We start from the raw sequence: 17,813 nt of genomic DNA, 5'->3' as shown, positions 1-17,813 counted from the left end.
AAAGTGCAGGAAATCCAAGACAGTTAAACTAAATTACAATTCAATATTTGTAGAACAGAAAATAGCTGTCGCGTGGGGTAATTATTGATTTTAACAATCCGGTTACAAATATTACTCAACTTTTGTTTAAAAAATGAATTCATAGGCTGTTAGTGATCATGTATGCTATAAAAAGTAAAAATTTGTCATGTCATTGTACGATATTCAAACTGAATAACAATCCAATATTTGTGAAAAAAAGCAAAGCTGTCGCGTGGGGTAATAACTAATTTTTATAATACGGTTACAAATATAACTCAACTTGTGTTTAAAAAATAATTTGATAGGATGCCAGTGATTTCTATTGCGTTTTTAAGAAATTAAAACAACAGATTCGCGCAATTTTTTATGCGTTTTCAATTTAAATCCCATAAATTCCTGCTTAAATTAAATAAATTTCAACAAACTTTTTCATAACGTTTCAATAATTCAGTGAAATGGTATGCAAGGCAATACTGAATCACTTTTGAATTAATAAAAACTTAATATCAAATGTCTATCAAATAAAAGCTGCACAAATGTTATATTTTTTCAATTTCTTGAGATAATTACTCATCATTATAATAATTCTTAACGTAATAATTTCATTCGATTAAAAAAATTACTCCTATTTTGTCTCTACATTTTCTCAGATATAATCATAGATATACCGAGTCATTGTAATCTTATATCATTTAATTTACTGCATCAAATATCTACTTTATAAGTCAATAGAATAATATTCGTCTGTCCGATTTTTAACTGTTTTCGTTAAATAGTTTGCGCGGTTTTGTGCTATGTTAAAATTTCAACATTCTCACTCAGCGACATCTACCTTGATTCAGTGGAAGTTTTTCGTCATTCTGTAAATGTTTATTTGTTTACAATAATTTAGACGCTTGGGTGTGATGAGCATGTCATACTTTTAATAACGAATAAACAATTAATTATAATTCTAATCTTTAACTGATATTGAAGTGAAATTTTTTCATTAGGTGATTGAAAAACACGTAAGAAATACGGAGGAAAAGAGGATCCGATTTACAGAAATTATCTCCCTTTATATAAAGCTTTGTCAGAAAATTGACAGTAGTAGTAGAATTTTCTTCATAATAATTATTAATGCACATCATTTTGGTATTCTTGAGTGGTTTGTTGTTATTGAAATACTTTCCGCACTGTTTTATAGATATAAAATATTCAACAAATTACTTGATAGAACAAAAGAAAATTAAAAACATTAAAACTGAATAATAATTCATTATTTGTGAAAAAAAAAAAATAGCTGTCGCGTGGGGTAATTATTAATTTCAACAATCCGGTTAAAAATATCACTCAACTTTTGTTTAAAAAATGATTTGATAGGCTTTTCGTAATCTTGTATGTTGTGAGAAGTAGAAATTTGTAATTTTGTTATACGATATTTATTAAAAAAAGTATTTCTACTACGTAGTATACTTCATTATACAAAAAAGCACTGAGTGAAAATTTGTGTTATAGACTTTACAAAAAGAAATATTGTAATAGTCGCTTAGGGTATGGAAATAATACTACTTATTTGAATATGAAGTTCGATGAATTGTAATTACCCCCACGAAAAAAATATATATGCCCTTATACATTCTCTGTATATATTTGAGCATATAATCTAACATATATGCAGGAATATATGCTGCATATACTCAAATTCGGAAAAAGATATATACATGGATATATCCTAAGTCATATATGCTGGAATATATGCTAGCATATATACTAACATATATTTTGAAGTATATGGAAATTTGAATTTTCTGCATGCATTTTTGTAGGCATGAAAATCTATTTTTTCACATGTATAATTGTATAGCCATTTGTAAATGTACATATGTAATTTTTTAGGCATATATCCCGGCGTTAACGTTCATATAATGGAATAATTCCAATTTCATTTTTAATTACTTATATTTATTCCTTACATTTATTCAATAAGTATATTGTAATGTGCAAAATACAATGTATTAAAGTGAGAAACTAGAAGTAAAATTTATATCCTAACGTTTTTAGTTAGAGCAATCAGATATTATAAAAATGACACTTAAATAATAAGGCTTAAATATAATAACAGTAACTACCAGAAAAATTTATGACAGAATTACGAGCTTAAAAATTATATCTTAAGATTATTAATAATGATAACCAACTATTTCTCAGGTTAAAAATTAACTGCCATCATAACATAATAATTTAAATGCAAAAATGACGTAGTCTAGAATAGTTGAAACAAAAAGTGGTGTCAAATAATATTAAATTAATAATTAATGCATCAATTATTTCAATTATATTTCATCTGGTTTTTGCTGATTTTCTTTTTCCTGAAATAAGAAATTATTTTAGGCTTTTATTTGTTACAAGATATAAATTTCTATCATTTAAATCATTGAACTTACTTTTTTCTCTTTCCTTGCAAGTGTTCGTAATTTGCCGCATTTATTGTTGATAGCAGTTCCAAAAGGACCCTCTTTAAAATCATCGTGATGAGCTTTGACACTTTCTATAAATAAATAAATAAATAAATAAATTTTTATGACATACATTTGTACTCATTGATTTCATCGATTATAAATATGTATATCTACATATGTGACATACCTTTAATTGCATCTATTATTTTAGAATCAATTTTAGCGTACATTTGTGCTTTATCGTCTGTATTTTTGGATTTTCCGCCTTTGTAATTACTTACTAGTAAAATCTCTTCAGGAAAAGCCGAACAGAGCAACGATATTGCCATAGACGTAAAAGAATTTGCCCTTAACGCAGCATCCCACTGATGTCTTTCAATAAAAACACCAGAGCCCTCGTGACCTAACTCTACCTATGAATGTAAGACAATTGTTGTTAGCATATACATATATAAACTAATTGATATGGTAAATTAAATTTATTATATATAAATGATGAAATTTTTTATAGTAAATATTTGCATACCTGGGTACGTTCAGTTCTTTTTTTAATTTCCGATTTTTTATTTTTAGAAAGTGAAAACTTTTTGTCCATGTTAAAAGATTTAGACTCCGTTGCCAATTTCATAAAATTTTTAACTTCACGCATCGCTACAAGTAATTAAATTTATTAGTCAGAATATATTGTGTCAAATAATAACTGTAAAAAAAGAAAAAAAAGCAATTATAGCAATACTTTTATCAAAATACTCCTTGGTGACAAATTGTGTTGACACTGGTGCTTCTGTATTTTTTGTGGCTGTATTGGTTACATTTGAATTAGACAAGTTCTCGTTAGATTTTTTCTAAAAAAAAAAAAAAAAAAAAAAAAAAAATAAGGAATAATTAATTTATCATCTTATACAATAAATTTTTTCAATTTGTTCGTTTTCAAGTGATGTAGTGTAGAGATCAATAAAAATTGTTTAAAATGGTTATCTATCTTTCATTATGGACTAACTCCCAAATACAAACATTCTAAGTATGCTTACTGGATCTGTAGCAGTTTCATCAGACGTTGATTTAATAAATTGGATTTCATCTTCATCTGTTGAGAATCGTAATTTTTTCTTTGGATTCTGACATTCAAGTTCAGCATTATTGGTCTCAATCCTTGCATCATCTTTACTGTTAGAAGTTGATGCAGTTACATTTTCTATATCTACTTCGCAAACTATTCGTCTGGGAGACCGTACACCATCCATGATGTCAATTTTTTTTTCTAAAATTTTTATGGAATCTAAACGAAAATTAATTAATTATTAGCTTAGTAAATTTTTCGATTTTTTTGTACTACGAATTAATATTCATCATTATTACTAAATAATTCTAATACTTACGAGATACTGCTAACACTTTGCCGTGGTAGCAATTCCAACCACCAAGAGGCATTTTTTTTGTGTCGCGCCATTCAATCACATAAACCTTATCAGGATCAACATCATCATTTAAAAATTGTCCACAGTTAAAGTTCTTGATATGATTTGTATTTATCCCAGCAGTCATTTTTTTATCGTCCTCTCCACCAACCCATTTAATCAAAGCCCACATTTCGGAACCACCCCTGAATAAGTTATTATAAATTATGGTAAAAATAAATTATTACCAAGTTATAAAGAGCAAACTTATATCAATGCAATTATATAGACAATAGAAAAGTAATTTCATAGATTATTATTAACAATACAGTAACCTTAAAAATAAATAATCTAGCTAACCCAAAACATTGAATTCTATCACTTTTGTACTATATATGTATATTACCTAGATTTAGTTTCTGTTACAGTTGGAGTAGCCATTGTCCTTTTTTTTTTTTTTTTAATGAAAATTATTATTAACAATAAATTTTCATAATTTCATTTAGAGCTCGCAAACCTCAATTACTCCAATTTTATGTACAATTAACGAACTTGATCCTAGCTTGAGAAAGCTACATATAATGCTAGTGAGTATTTATTTGGATACAGGAAAACCAGTGATGAACGAATATTTAAAGCCGTTTGTCGAAGAAGCTAAGGTATTAGCAAATCAAGGAATATCTTATACATACAATGGAATGAAATATCACAAAAAATTTAAAATTCTGAACGGTGTATGTGATTCAGTAGAGCGTCCTAATTTAAGATGCTCAAAATCATTTCGAGGAGCTTACGGTTGCGGATTGTGCAAGCATCCCGGAGAGGAGACTGCTAAAGGTGATGGACATGTTCGAGTTTTTCCAATTGACGAAGAGGGCAATGCATTTGGAGAAGGGTTGCGGTCTCACCAAGAAACCTTAGAGCATGCGGAGACATCAGAAAAAGGAATAAAACAACGGTCAACATTAATTGATATACCAGATTTCGATATCATAAAAATTTAGATGTTGATTGGATGCATTGCATTCCACTTGGTGTTTGTCGTCAATTTTTAAAGCTGTGGTTTAATTCGGAATACCATGATAAACCGTTTTATCTTGGTAGTAAAATTAAAGATATTGATGCATTTATTATGTCAATCAAACCATCATTAGATGTTTCCAGAACACCGAGAAAAATTTCAGATAGAGCACATTTAAAAGCTCATGAGTTAGTTGTATGGCTCCTCTTCTACAGCTTACCAAGTTTGAAACCATATTTACCACATAAATATTTATTGCACTGGAGCTTATTAGTGGAAGCAACTTCGATACTTCTTAAGACATGCGTCCTAGAAGCTGAAGTATTTTATGCACAGCAATGTATCTTCAAATTTGTTAAAGACGTTGAATTACTCTATGGACTTGAACATGTTTCATTCAATGTTCATCTTTTAACTCATTTAGCGGAAAGTGTTCAGAACTGGGGACCACTGTGGACTCATAGTGCGTTCTGCTATGAAAATTTCTACCAGATTTTAAAGAAATTAGTAAAAAGCTCGAACTCTGCTGAATTACAAATTCTACAATCCGTAAGGTCTATATTTGCATTAAATAAGCTACAAGAGATACATGGTCAAGATTTAACTTACCGGCAGCGCAAGTTGCTAGAAGAATTAACTCATAAAAAAAGTTATTCAAATAATTTTAAAAAAAACGACAATATTAAAGTAATCGGGAAGAAAGATTCAAAAAATAAATTACCATTAGATCAAGAATTAGCATTACAACGAGTCAACATTCAAATTGATAATGACAGTGTTGTAGATTATTATAAAAGGGCTATAGTTAATAAAGAGATGATCCACAGTAAGGCTTATTGTAAAGTGAAAAAAAGAAACAATTATTCAGTACTTTTATCCAATGGCGAAGTTTTCGAAATTGTAATTTTTGTAGTTGTAGAAATAGACAAGAAACTAGAATGTTTTGCTTTCGGTAATTACTTTAAAAATGTCGGAATACATTTTTCCCTGGAGTAAAATTGCAACATTATATTTTTTAGAATATCAAGATGAGCCACAAGCTTTAGCAGCAATAAATGTATCAAGTATTCAGGAAAAAGTCATAATAGTGAAACAAACAGCCAATGAAATATGTGTAGCGTGTGTACACCCTAATAAATTCGAAATGTTGACCTAATGCTTACTAATAAATAATGAAGTAACTAAAATTGAAAGTATGGAATTATTTATAAAATTGTAATTAATAATTTTAATCGAAGATCTGTAACAATTTCAGTTGATGATAAAATAAGTTGAAAAGTAAAGCAGAATACCAGTCAGCATATATGTTTTCATGTCTTCTGAAATGTATATCGCGATATAAATTCGCATATATTACAGCATATATGCTAGCATATATGCTAGCATATATGATTTAAGATATATTCATGCATATATCTTTTTCCGAATTTGAGTATATGCTGTATATATTCCTGAATATATGTTAGATTATATCCTCAAATATATATAGAGAATGTATAAGGGCATATATATTTTTTTCGTGGGGGTATAAAGATTAATTAACTGGCTTATAAAGAAATATCCTTCCTTTAAATAAAATAAAGTCACATAACTTGCATTTGTAGTTAGATTGTTATATTAATAATTCCAAAATATAGAATTTTGGTCTTGAGAATATAATTAAGAGGTACGTTGTTTTTTGAAGACCCTACTAGATTATAATTATAGAATTATGATATTTTGTTCATGCTTCTTGATTGAAAACATCTAATGTGTGAATATGAAGTTATTATTTTGTAGAATATTGTATAGTTTTACTTATCTTCCAGTCAGAATTAATTTTTTTCAACCAGTATCATTCTATAATCTATTCTTATCTTAAAAATTAAAAAATAAAAATGAAAATGATCAACATTTTAAAATTGTTATTTTTTGGGATTACATATAAAACATTGGAGTTATTATTTTGAACTAACATTTTATAAGAATGTAGGTAGGAAACGATAAATCTATTTCATAACATAATATAATATATACTGTTCTTTGTTTTTGATAAAAGTCAGTCATATATAAACTGATTCAGCTTGTTGTGGAATTTGGGTTGATATCGCATAGGTCTAAGCAATGTCATCACATACTAGGATTTAAATTCGTCAATTTTTTTCATATTTGTTCCAAAGTGTTTCGCTGAGCTTAGATTATCAAATTAGGAACAAAATTATGTTTTCGAGCTCAAAGAGCTTGAAAACGTAGAAATAGTTATTCACTTGTTCAATTGAAATGAGCGGAAAGAAGCCGAGGTGGCCTGAAAGATACACAGTTTCACATTTTTTGTTTCGTACGATTTTTCAATCATTTGTATTGTAAATTACTCATCAATCGATAAAAAACTCATCAATCAATTACCCTGATAAAACGAAATGATTTGAAATGATTCAAAATGATTAATTTTTTAATCATTTTTAATCGTACCAAATCATTTAAATCATACCTGATATTTCACAGTTAATCATTATGAATCATTTTAAATACAAATCTATTGACAGGATAAAAAATGATTTGGTATGATTAAAAATTTTTAATAATATTAAATCATTTCTAATCATAAAATACTCTGTGAATTTCTGTCCCCTGGTATGATTAAAAATGATTCAAATATGATTCAAAATTTTTAATCATACCAAATCATTTCTAATCATAAAATACTCTGTGAATTTCTATCCCCTGGTATGATTAAAAATGATTCAAGTATGATATAAAAATTTTAATCATACCAAATCATTTCTAATCATAAAATACTCTGTGAATTTCTGTCCCATGGTATGATTAAAAATGATTCAAGTATGATTTAAAAATTTTAATCATACCAAATCATTTCTAATCATAATATACTCTGTGAATTTCTGTCCCCTGGTATGATTAAAAATGATTCAAGTATGATTTAAAATTTTTAATCTTAACAAATCATTTCTAATCATAAAATACTCTGTGAATTTCTATCTCTTGGTATGATTAAAAATGATTCAAGTATGATTTAAAAATTTTAATCATACCAAATCATTTCTAATCATAAAATACTCTGTGAATTTCTGTCCCCTGGTATGATTAAAAATGATTCAAGTATGATTTAAAATTTTTAATCTTAACAAATCATTTCTAATCATAAAATACTCTGTGAATTTCTGTTCCTTGGTATGATTAAAAATGATTCAAGTATGATTTGAAATTTTTAACCATAACAAATCATTTCTTATCATAAAATACTCTGTGAATTCCTGTCCCCTGGTATGATTAATAATACACCGGCACACAAAAAAATAAAAGTTGTCTGTGCATTGGACGCGACACATATATTCTCATGTATTTTGACCCGCTCAATCCGAATCCGAGGTCCGTTTGACCCGTATACCTTCAAATTTTCGAGAAAACCTTAAAAACCGTGAAAAATGACTTAAATTCGGGGGTTTTAGTAGTATAAAAAATTTTTTTGATCCAAATAAAGCCTGATGAAACAGAATGATTTGATATGATTAAAAATGATTAAAAAATAAATCATTTACAATCATTTTATATAATCTAAATCATTTTCTAAATTTCATCAATAATCATCATTATAATCATTCTTAATAATAGAATAAGAGCATGATATAAAATGATTAAAAATGATTAGAGATTTTTAATCTTTATAAATCATTTCAAATCATCAAAAATACTCAAATTTTTGTCGCAAGTTATGATTAAAATTGATTCGGTTAGTATTAAAACTTTTTAATCATTTCAAATTCTTCTTAATTGTTAAATTATGTTAGAATTTTTTTACTCGTTATTATTGAAAATGATTTCATTAGTATTAAAAACTTTTAATCATTTCAAATCGTTTTTAATCGTCAAATAACGTTCGAATTTTTGTTATTTATTATGATTTGAAAGGATTCTGTTGTTATTAATAATTTGAAATCATGATAAATCATTATTAACCATAAAATATTTTCTGAATTTGTGAGACCACTTATGATTGAAAATAATTCGGTTAGTATTAAAACTTTTTAATCGTTTTAAATTATTTTTAATTGTTAAATACTGTTAGAATTTTTTTAATCGTTATTATTGAAAATTTCATTATTCGTATTAAGAATTTCGATGGTAAATTGTTTGTATTGCAGAAATTCCGATTAAATTAAATAAATTGATAAAATCATCCATGGTCAATATTAAAATTATTTTAACTGCTTTAGAATTGTGTACAATACTATGAAAATTTATTTATTTTTATTTGAAATCTTAGGAAATTACTTTCCTCGGCTAGAAATATATCTGAGTGAAGACTGAATTTAAAATATTTCGACTTGTAATCGTTGTTCATAATCTACATAGAATTTTCTTCACTGTTAATTTTACTCTAAACAGAATTAATGGCCGAAAAATTATTATTTTTCTATTCCTGCCTTGTATTTTTACAATGTATCTTTGCCTTCAAGGTTTATCAGTCATTGAAAAAAAAAATTTCGCTCACGCAAGTAAAAAAAATTATATATATTTCTGTAATAATCACGAAAAAATTTTTACTGATTATAAAAAAAATGGAAAACGGTCGACCTTAGAGGCCATCCCTGCAACTGCAACTTTTCGCTCATCCCATATATATATATATATATATATATATATATATATATATATTATTACGTTTTTTAGCTGTTCAAACTCAAAAATCCGACAGCCCACGGAAAAAAATGATATGTTAAAATTACAGTAATATAGCTGCAAAATTTACATTATTAATAAAATGTTAATTTTACAAGAAAAAACTCTAAAATTTTTAAAAATAAAAGTGTAAAAATTACAAAAATTCGATTTATAACTTTAACAAGAATAAGCTGTCAAATTTACTAAATAAGTAGATTAAAATAATACTAGTTACTTACTTAATATCCACAAAATAATAAATGTTATTCTTACAATAATCAATCGATAGTAAAGATTGTTCTACACGGAAAGAAAAATATGGGAACTGTTTCCATAATTATAAGAACTGTTACCATAATTATGGGACAATTCCAATACCTATAGGAATGGTTCCCATAATGATAATGGAATGGTTCCGATAATTATAGGAATGATTCTTATACTGTCATGGGAACCATCCTATATAATTTTGGTAACTATTCGAAAAGGGCTTTACTAAACTCAAATTTACTGTAAGCTTGAACCAATTCAGACCGATAGATTTTGAAAAATACTCGTTTAGAAAATTGAAAAATCTACACGAATATTTTTTTTTTTACTAAGAAATTCAAAATTGAGTTTTTTTATATTTCAAAGTAAAAGAAATTAACAATAAAAGATTTGTAACATTTTAAATTGTTAAAATTTTTACAAATATATAAAATATGTAAAAGATTGATGTGGATACTCGAATGAAAGGTATCGATGCCTGTAACATCGGGATGCCCTGATTAAAAAAAAGTATTTAGACGAAGGAAAAGTATTAAAAAGAATTAGATTGATGATAAAAACTAATTCTTTTTAATACTTTTTCCTGTGTTTGGAATACTTTTGTTTAATCAGGGTGAGCTTATATCTCCAAAAATATCAATATTCGATAAAATACAATACCATTTCTTAACTATTGACATTTTTACATTTATACACTAATAAAAGAAATTAGTTGAACTAGGAAACAAATCTTGACTTAAGATAATAAATTTGAAGAAATTGATTGCCATGAGCTAAAAAAAAAAATTTCTGAAACTAAGAAACATTTACTTAAACTGAGAAAATGTTCTTGGTTCAAGAATTTTTTCGTCGTGGCTCAAGATGATTAATTCTTTCAAAATTATTTTGTTGAGTCAGATTAATTATTTTTTCAGTGTACAGAGAAAATACTGAACTTTCAATAAGTATCATTTTTTAGGTGTAAAATTAACATCTTTTCGAAGCAAAGTTTGCTTTTTTTTCATGTAGATATTATATTTTGCCAGCTGTAATATTTGCATTTAAAAAAATGTAAAGTTAACATCGTTTCAAATGTATGTTTAACATTATTGATTTCACAGTGCAATTTAATAAAACACTATTTGATAAATTTTCAAATGGCGATAACTTTTGAATGGATGAACCGATTTTCACGTTCCTGGCGGCAATTGACGCGGTTTTTCGAGTTCTAAAAATCTTTCCATTGCATCAAAGACGATCCTATCAGAAATGTCGGAGTTACGTTAAAAAACACTTTTTTTTTTTTCTTGGGTTCACGATATCTTCCGAACGAATCGATTGATTTTGACCAGATTGGTCCCAATCGACGTGGTCTTGTAAGCTTTAAAGTTGATTAGTTTTTGAACTTGATCAATTGAGCCGTTTAAAAATAATTACAAAAAAATCACATTTCAAAAAATTTTTTTTCTTCGTTTTTTTGAGATTTTTCAAAAACTATCGGTCCGAATCGGTTCAAATTCTCAGGAAATCTAAGTTCAGCAAAGACTTTTCGAATGCTGCCAACTATTATTGGATCGCTCAAGCCGTTCAAATGTTATAAGCGGGTTACACACATCTACACACAAACACACACACACACACACACACACACACACACGCGCGCGCGCGCACGCACATTCATACAGACATACGGATATTATAGCTAAAATTTTTGAAGAAGCTTCCTTGGACCTCAAAACGTCAACATCCGTTGAAAACTAGATTTTCGAAAAAAAAAAAAAGAATGGAACCAATAATTACCTGAATTTAAAAAATTTTCAATTTTTTTTAACGGAAAGTGAAAAATAAATAAAAATTATTTGTTAAAGTATTTGAAAGTATTATGAATATGCTTAATAATTACTGATAATTTTCATTAATACTTTTTGTGATTTGAAATAATTATATATTTTTTAACTAAATCGAATTATTTTTTAGAACTAACAATGAATGAAAATTTTAATTTATTTCACATCATTTTCAATCATATTTTTATAATTAAAAATGATTAAATATTTCTAATAGTTTTAAATCATTTTCAATCATATATTTATAAATAAAGATCATTTGAAATGATTAAAAATTTCTAATCATTTCAAATCATATTCTTATGATTAAAAATGATTTAAAATGATTCAAAATTTTTAATCATTACAAATCATATTCTTATGATTAAAAATGATTTAAAATGATTCAAAATTTTTAATCATTTCTAATCATTTCGTTTTATCAGGGTAGGACAATAGCCTAAGAAAAGGCTAATTTTACCATGCTACAGGAATAGACTTTTTGAATAATGAATCATATCGACGTTATGACATAAGCAGATGTGATTAGTCCTGTTGACAAATGATCTGACCGGTGCATTTTTCATGATTGATTAGGCTTAAAGATTTTATGACTGTTTATGTATGATCAGGACTGATCAGTTTTTACCGGCGTGTATAGAAATAGAAAAGACAACCAGCATGGAGTACAATTAATAGTTGAATGGATGGCCAATCCTGTTGAAAATAAAAATTTATTTGTGTCGATTTTAATAAACCAAACAATGGAAGTTAAGATTTATTAGCCATGTTGAAGAATCAGACAAAAAGTCTTTCGATCTCCCTTATTCTACTGGATGATTTCTTTGCTGATAATGCTGCATACGATACATTACAAGTGGGGAACTAATTTCATGTACTCTACAATTTTTTGAGTTAATTCATAATTTACTGAGTTATTTAATCATTAATCCGTCTACTGCACGACATATAATGCGCAGCATTAGATGTGCTCTACGATCGAATAGATTTTTTTCTGCGATTTTGTAACTATTTCAATTACATGGTTAGTAATCCACGTAATTTAACTAACCCGGGGAAAAATGATCAGGTCTGATCATACATGAACAGATCTGTTCATGTCCGATCAGATCATTAAATGTCAAATTAATAATTACTTCTCATTAAATATTTGTATACAGGGTGTCTCAGAAGTCGTGAGCCACCGGACAGGGTGCGGTAGAAAATTGGATTCTGAATAGAAAAGTCCTTTACCATTTTTCGATCAGACCCATAGAAAAATTACTACAAATTTATGAAAATAGACCAATGAGGAGCGCGGTTTAGCGGCAGAACGGTAGGCGCAAGAGCGAGCGAGTGGAAGCGCGACAGGCAATGAGTGCGCGCTCGCTTGCACACGTGTGATATCATTGCTCAGTTATAGCGGGATGCCCGCATGCAATAATAATGATCAATGATACTCCTGTAAATAAAAAAAAATTAATATTAGAAAAATCATCCCATAGACAGCCCCATAAAATGAAAAATGTGCGATTTTTTGATAATTAAAACTCAAATTTTCGGTGTCACCGAAAAATGAAAAAAAAAAAAAAGCTAACAGTCATATTCAATGATACCCCTGTAATTAAAAAAAAAAAAAAGAAAAGTTATAAAAGTACCCCATACACTCTGAGATACAGCCCCATAAAGCCAAAAATTTGCGATTATATAATGATGAAATTCAAATGATCAGTGTGCACTTGAAGTTAAAAAAAAAAGCAATAAAAATAATCAGTGACACTACAGTAGGTGAAGAAAATTTTTAAAAATAAAAAACTACCCCATAGACAGGGAGATACAGTCCCATAAAGCCAAAAATTGTGCGATATTTCAATAATTAAAATAGAAATTTTCGACGACTACTCAAAATTTTAAATAAAAATCTAGGACTAATAGTTAACTATACCCATAACAATCAGAAAAAAATTAAAAATTACAAAAACCACCCCATAGACACTAAGATACAGCCTAATAAAGCCGAGTATTTCGGGATTATTTAACATAAAAATTAAAATATTCACAGTGCATTCGAAATAGAAAAAAAATACCAATCAAAATTATCAGTGGTACTTTTGACCATCAGACAAATTTAAAAAATTGTAAAAACACCCCATAGATACCGAAATATGACTTGATAACGCACAAAAATCGGGATTGCTTAGAAATTAAAATTCAAATTATTGGTGCCCATTGAAAATCAACAAAAGAAACCTTTTGTACTTATCGATTAAACTCCTGTGTATCGAAAAAAATTATTATTTAAAAAACCACCCCGCAAACTCCGAATTATGATCCCATTAAGCTGAAAATTTCTGATTTTTTAGTAATTAAAATGCTACTTCTCGGTGTCCGTTGAAAATAAATGAAATGTATGAAAACTCATTTTCAGATATACTCTTGTAAGCAAACAAAAAAATAAGATTTGAAAAAAACACCCCATTAACGGCGAGATAGGACCCCATAAATCCGCTAATTTGTGATTTGTTAGTAATTGAAATTGAAATTCTTGGTGTCCATTTAACAACAACAAAAATTTAACGACACCGAAAATTTCGATATCAATCCACAAAAAATCGATAAATCGCGGCTTTATGGAGGCGTATCTTGGGGTCTATGGGGTGAATTCTTGAATTTTGATATTTTCATTTATTGAAAAGAGTAAATTGGAAAGTGGAATGAGTTTATGCTCTTTATTTTAAGTGGACACCGAGAATTTCAATTTAAGTCAATTAAAAATCGACAAATAGCGACTGTATGGGGATGTATCTCGGTGTCTGTGGGGTGGATTCTAAAATTTTGATTTATTATTTTATAACAGAGATAACATTAAAAAGTACAATAATTTTCTTTTACTTATTTTGAGTAGACACCGAGAATTTCAATTTAAATCAATAAAAAATCGAACAATTGTGGCATTGTGGGGTTGCCTCTCGGTGTTTATGGGGTGGATTCCAAAATTTTGATTTTTTAATTCATAAAAAAGGTTAAACTGGAAAGAAAGATAATTTTCTTCGAGTTATTCCGAGTTGACACCGAGAATTTCAACTTAACTTCACAAATAATGGAGAAATCGCAGCTTTATGGGGGTGTATCTCAGTGTCTATGAGGTTATTAATTAAATTATCAAAATTTGAGAATTCACCCCGTAGACACCGAGATACGGCCCCATAAAACCGGGATTGCTCGATTTTTTTTTGGATTGTTATTGAAATTCTCGTTGTCCACTCAAAATAAGTCAAAGAAAATTATTGTACTTTTTGATGTTATCTTTGTTATGAAATAAAAAATCGAAATTTTAGGAACCACCCCAGAGTCACCGAGATACACTCCCATACACTCGCGATTTGTCGATTTTTAATTGACTTAAATTGAAATTCTCGGTGTCCACTTAAAATAAAGAGCATAAACTCATTCCACTTTCCAATTTACTCTTTTCAATAAATGAAAATATCAAAATTCAAGAATTCACCCCATAGACCCCAAGATACGCCTCCATAAAGCCGCGATTTATCGATTTTTTGTGGATTGATATCGAAATTTTCGGTGTCATATGAAAATTTGAATTTTAATTATTGAAAAATCGCGAATTGTTGGCTTTATTTGGATGTTTGTTAGTGTCTATGCGGTGGATTTTCAAGAGTTAAGTTTTTTTATGTTTTTAATGGTGTAATTTAAAAGTACAATAGGTTTCTCTTGTTGTTGTTAAATGGACACCAAGAATTTCAATTTCAATTACTAACAAATCACAAATTAGCGGATTTATGGGGTCCTATCTCGCCGTTAATGGGGTGTTTTTTTCAAATCTTATTTTTTTGTTTGCTTACAAGAGTATATCTGAAAATGAGTTTTCATACTTTTCATTTATTTTCAACGGACACCGAGAAGTAGCATTTTAATTACTAAAAATCAGAAATTTTCAGCTTAATGGGATCATAATTCGGAGTTTGCGGGGTGGTTTTTAAATAATAATTTTTTCGATACACAGGAGTTTAATCGATAAGTACAAAAGGTTTCTTTTGTTGATTTTCAATGGGCACCAATAATTTGAATTTTAATTTCTAAGCAATCCCGATTTTTGTGCGTTACCAAGTCATATTTCGGTATCTATGGGGTGTTTTTACAATTTTTTAAATTTGTCTGATGGTCAAAAGTACCACTGATAATTTTGATTGGTATTTTTTTCTATTTCGAATGCACTGTGAATATTTTAATTTTTATGTTAAATAATCCCGAAATACTCGGCTTTATTAGGCTGTATCTTAGTGTCTATGGGGTGGTTTTTGTAATTTTTAATTTTTTTCTGATTGTTATGGGTATAGTTAACTATTAGTCCTAGATTTTTATTTGAAATTTTGAGTAGTCGTCGAAAATTTCTATTTTAATTATTGAAATATCGCCCAATTTTTGGCTTTATGGGACTGTATCTCCCTGTCTATGGGGTAGTTTTTATTTTTAAAAATTTTCTTCACCTACTGTAGTGTCACTGATTATTTTTATTGCTTTTTTTTAACTTCAAGTCCACACTGATCATTTGAATTTCATCATTAAATAATCGCAAATTTTTGGCTTTATGGGGCTGTATCTCAGAGTGTATGGGGTACTTTTATAACTTTTCTTTTTTTTTAATTACAGGGTATCATTGAATATGACTGTTGGCTTTTTTTTTTTCATTTTTCGGTGACACCGAAAATTTGAGTTTTAATTATCAAAAAATCGCACATTTTTTTATTTTATGGGGCTGTCTATGGGATGATTTTTCTAATATTAATTTTTTTTTATTTACAGGAGTATCATTGATCATTATTATTGCATGCGGGCATCCCGCTATAACTGAGCAATGATATCACACGTGTGCAAGCGAGCGCGCACTCATTGCCTGTCGCGCTTCCACTCGCTCGCTCTTGCGCCTACCGTTCTGCCGCTAAACCGCGCTCCTCATTGGTCTATTTTCATAAATTTGTAGTAATTTTTCTATGGGTCTGATCGAAAAATGGTAAAGGACTTTTCTATCCAGAATCCAATTTTCTACCACACCCTGTCCGGTGGCTCACGACTTCTGAGACACCCTGTATATTAATAAATAATGCTTTATATGGTCGGACTTTATTCCCTATAAACAATAAATAAAAAAAAAACTATTATAGGTAATTTTAGGGATATGACATGAACGGTCACCCATCCAACTATTGATCCCACTCAATGCTGCTTAACTTTAGATATCCGAGTGTGCCTTGAAGTTCCTGTCTGCCGTGCTGCTGTCTTATAAGACAGAAAGATTTTGAAAGAACATAACGAGTCAAATTAGTTAATTATCAATTGATGTGAGAATTTATTCTATAAAATATTTGAAGTCTCTTAATTAATTTGATTACTTCACCGAATTTCATTATTATAATATCACTTTCAATTAAATCATAAATGAAATTATGAGACAGTAATAACAAGAGCAGACCAGAACATCCCATAGTGTACGTAATAAATTTTTTTATTTCATAGTTATTTAAACATCATATTACATATAAATTTTGCACTTATCGATAATTAGAAAAAAAATTTTTTTTCGAACTTTAAAAAAAACTGTTGTTTATTTTCCAGACTAGATCAGACATGAACAGTCATGGCCATGCATGATCAGGCTAAATCTTGTAGTATTATTTGATAAAATTTATTTTAATAATTATGATTAATAATGTAATTATTTGGCACTCATAATAAGAATTTGTTAATATTTAATCAAATTTATTAATTGTTCATGGTATTAAATATGTATTGGCCCTTTCAATGGTCTTTTGGCTGTTGGGTCTAAATATTAGTAAATAAATAAATAAATGAATAAATAAATAAACTGTTAATAAATAATTTTTTAAACTCCCTGATTAAACAAAAGGATTAAAAGTATCAAAATAGGATTAAAAAGTATTTGATTTTCAATAATTTGAATCCTTTCCAATACTAACTCATATGGGAAAAATCATTTTTAATCCTTTCGTTTTTTCAGGGCTGATAGGTTTTAATGAATATTCTCTTACAGCTTACAAATTATTTATTTAACAAATATTCGTTCACTATTAATAAATATTAATTAACTGTTATAGAAAATATTCTTTTCCGTAAAAAAATTTCATGAACAATTAAAAAATCTTTTTACCAGTAAGTA

At 28.1% G+C, this 17,813-nt stretch overlaps 2 protein-coding genes across 3 annotated transcripts in view; one reads left to right on the top strand and one right to left on the bottom strand.

The window, feature by feature from the left end:
• Positions 1-17,813, top strand: part of Nmdar2 (glutamate ionotropic receptor NMDA type subunit 2) — a 786,854-nt gene that overhangs the window by 578,055 nt on the left and 190,986 nt on the right. The window lies entirely within an intron of this gene.
• Positions 2,877-3,960, bottom strand: LOC141524485 (uncharacterized). Its single transcript, XM_074238400.1, has 4 exons — positions 3,842-3,960; positions 3,494-3,741; positions 3,199-3,307; positions 2,877-3,113 (listed from the first exon to the last, which is right to left on the bottom strand). The coding sequence occupies exons 1-4, from the start codon at positions 3,891-3,893 to the stop codon at positions 2,968-2,970; spliced, it is 555 nt and encodes a 184-aa protein (XP_074094501.1). The 5' UTR covers positions 3,894-3,960; the 3' UTR covers positions 2,877-2,967.

This window comes from Cotesia typhae, unplaced genomic scaffold, assembly GCF_013202065.1.
Source record: "Cotesia typhae breed Kobodo isofemale line unplaced genomic scaffold, CoteBio_Ctyphae contig_22, whole genome shotgun sequence".
NCBI lineage: Eukaryota > Metazoa > Arthropoda > Insecta > Hymenoptera > Braconidae > Cotesia > Cotesia typhae.
Note: the sequence above shows the minus strand (reverse complement) of the source record. Positions and strands in the feature narration are given on the sequence as shown.

Coding starts and splice junctions, on each gene's coding strand:
- LOC141524485 (XM_074238400.1), bottom strand. CDS start 3,893: ATGCCTCTTGGTGGTTGGAATTGCTACCACGGCAAAGTGTTAGCAGTA. Junction 3,308..3,493: donor ATGAAACTGCTACAGATCCA/GTAAGCATACTT, acceptor TTTTTTTTTTAG/AAAAAATCTAACGAGAACTT. Junction 3,114..3,198: donor CAAGGAGTATTTTGATAAAA/GTATTGCTATAA, acceptor AATTACTTGTAG/CGATGCGTGAAGTTAAAAAT.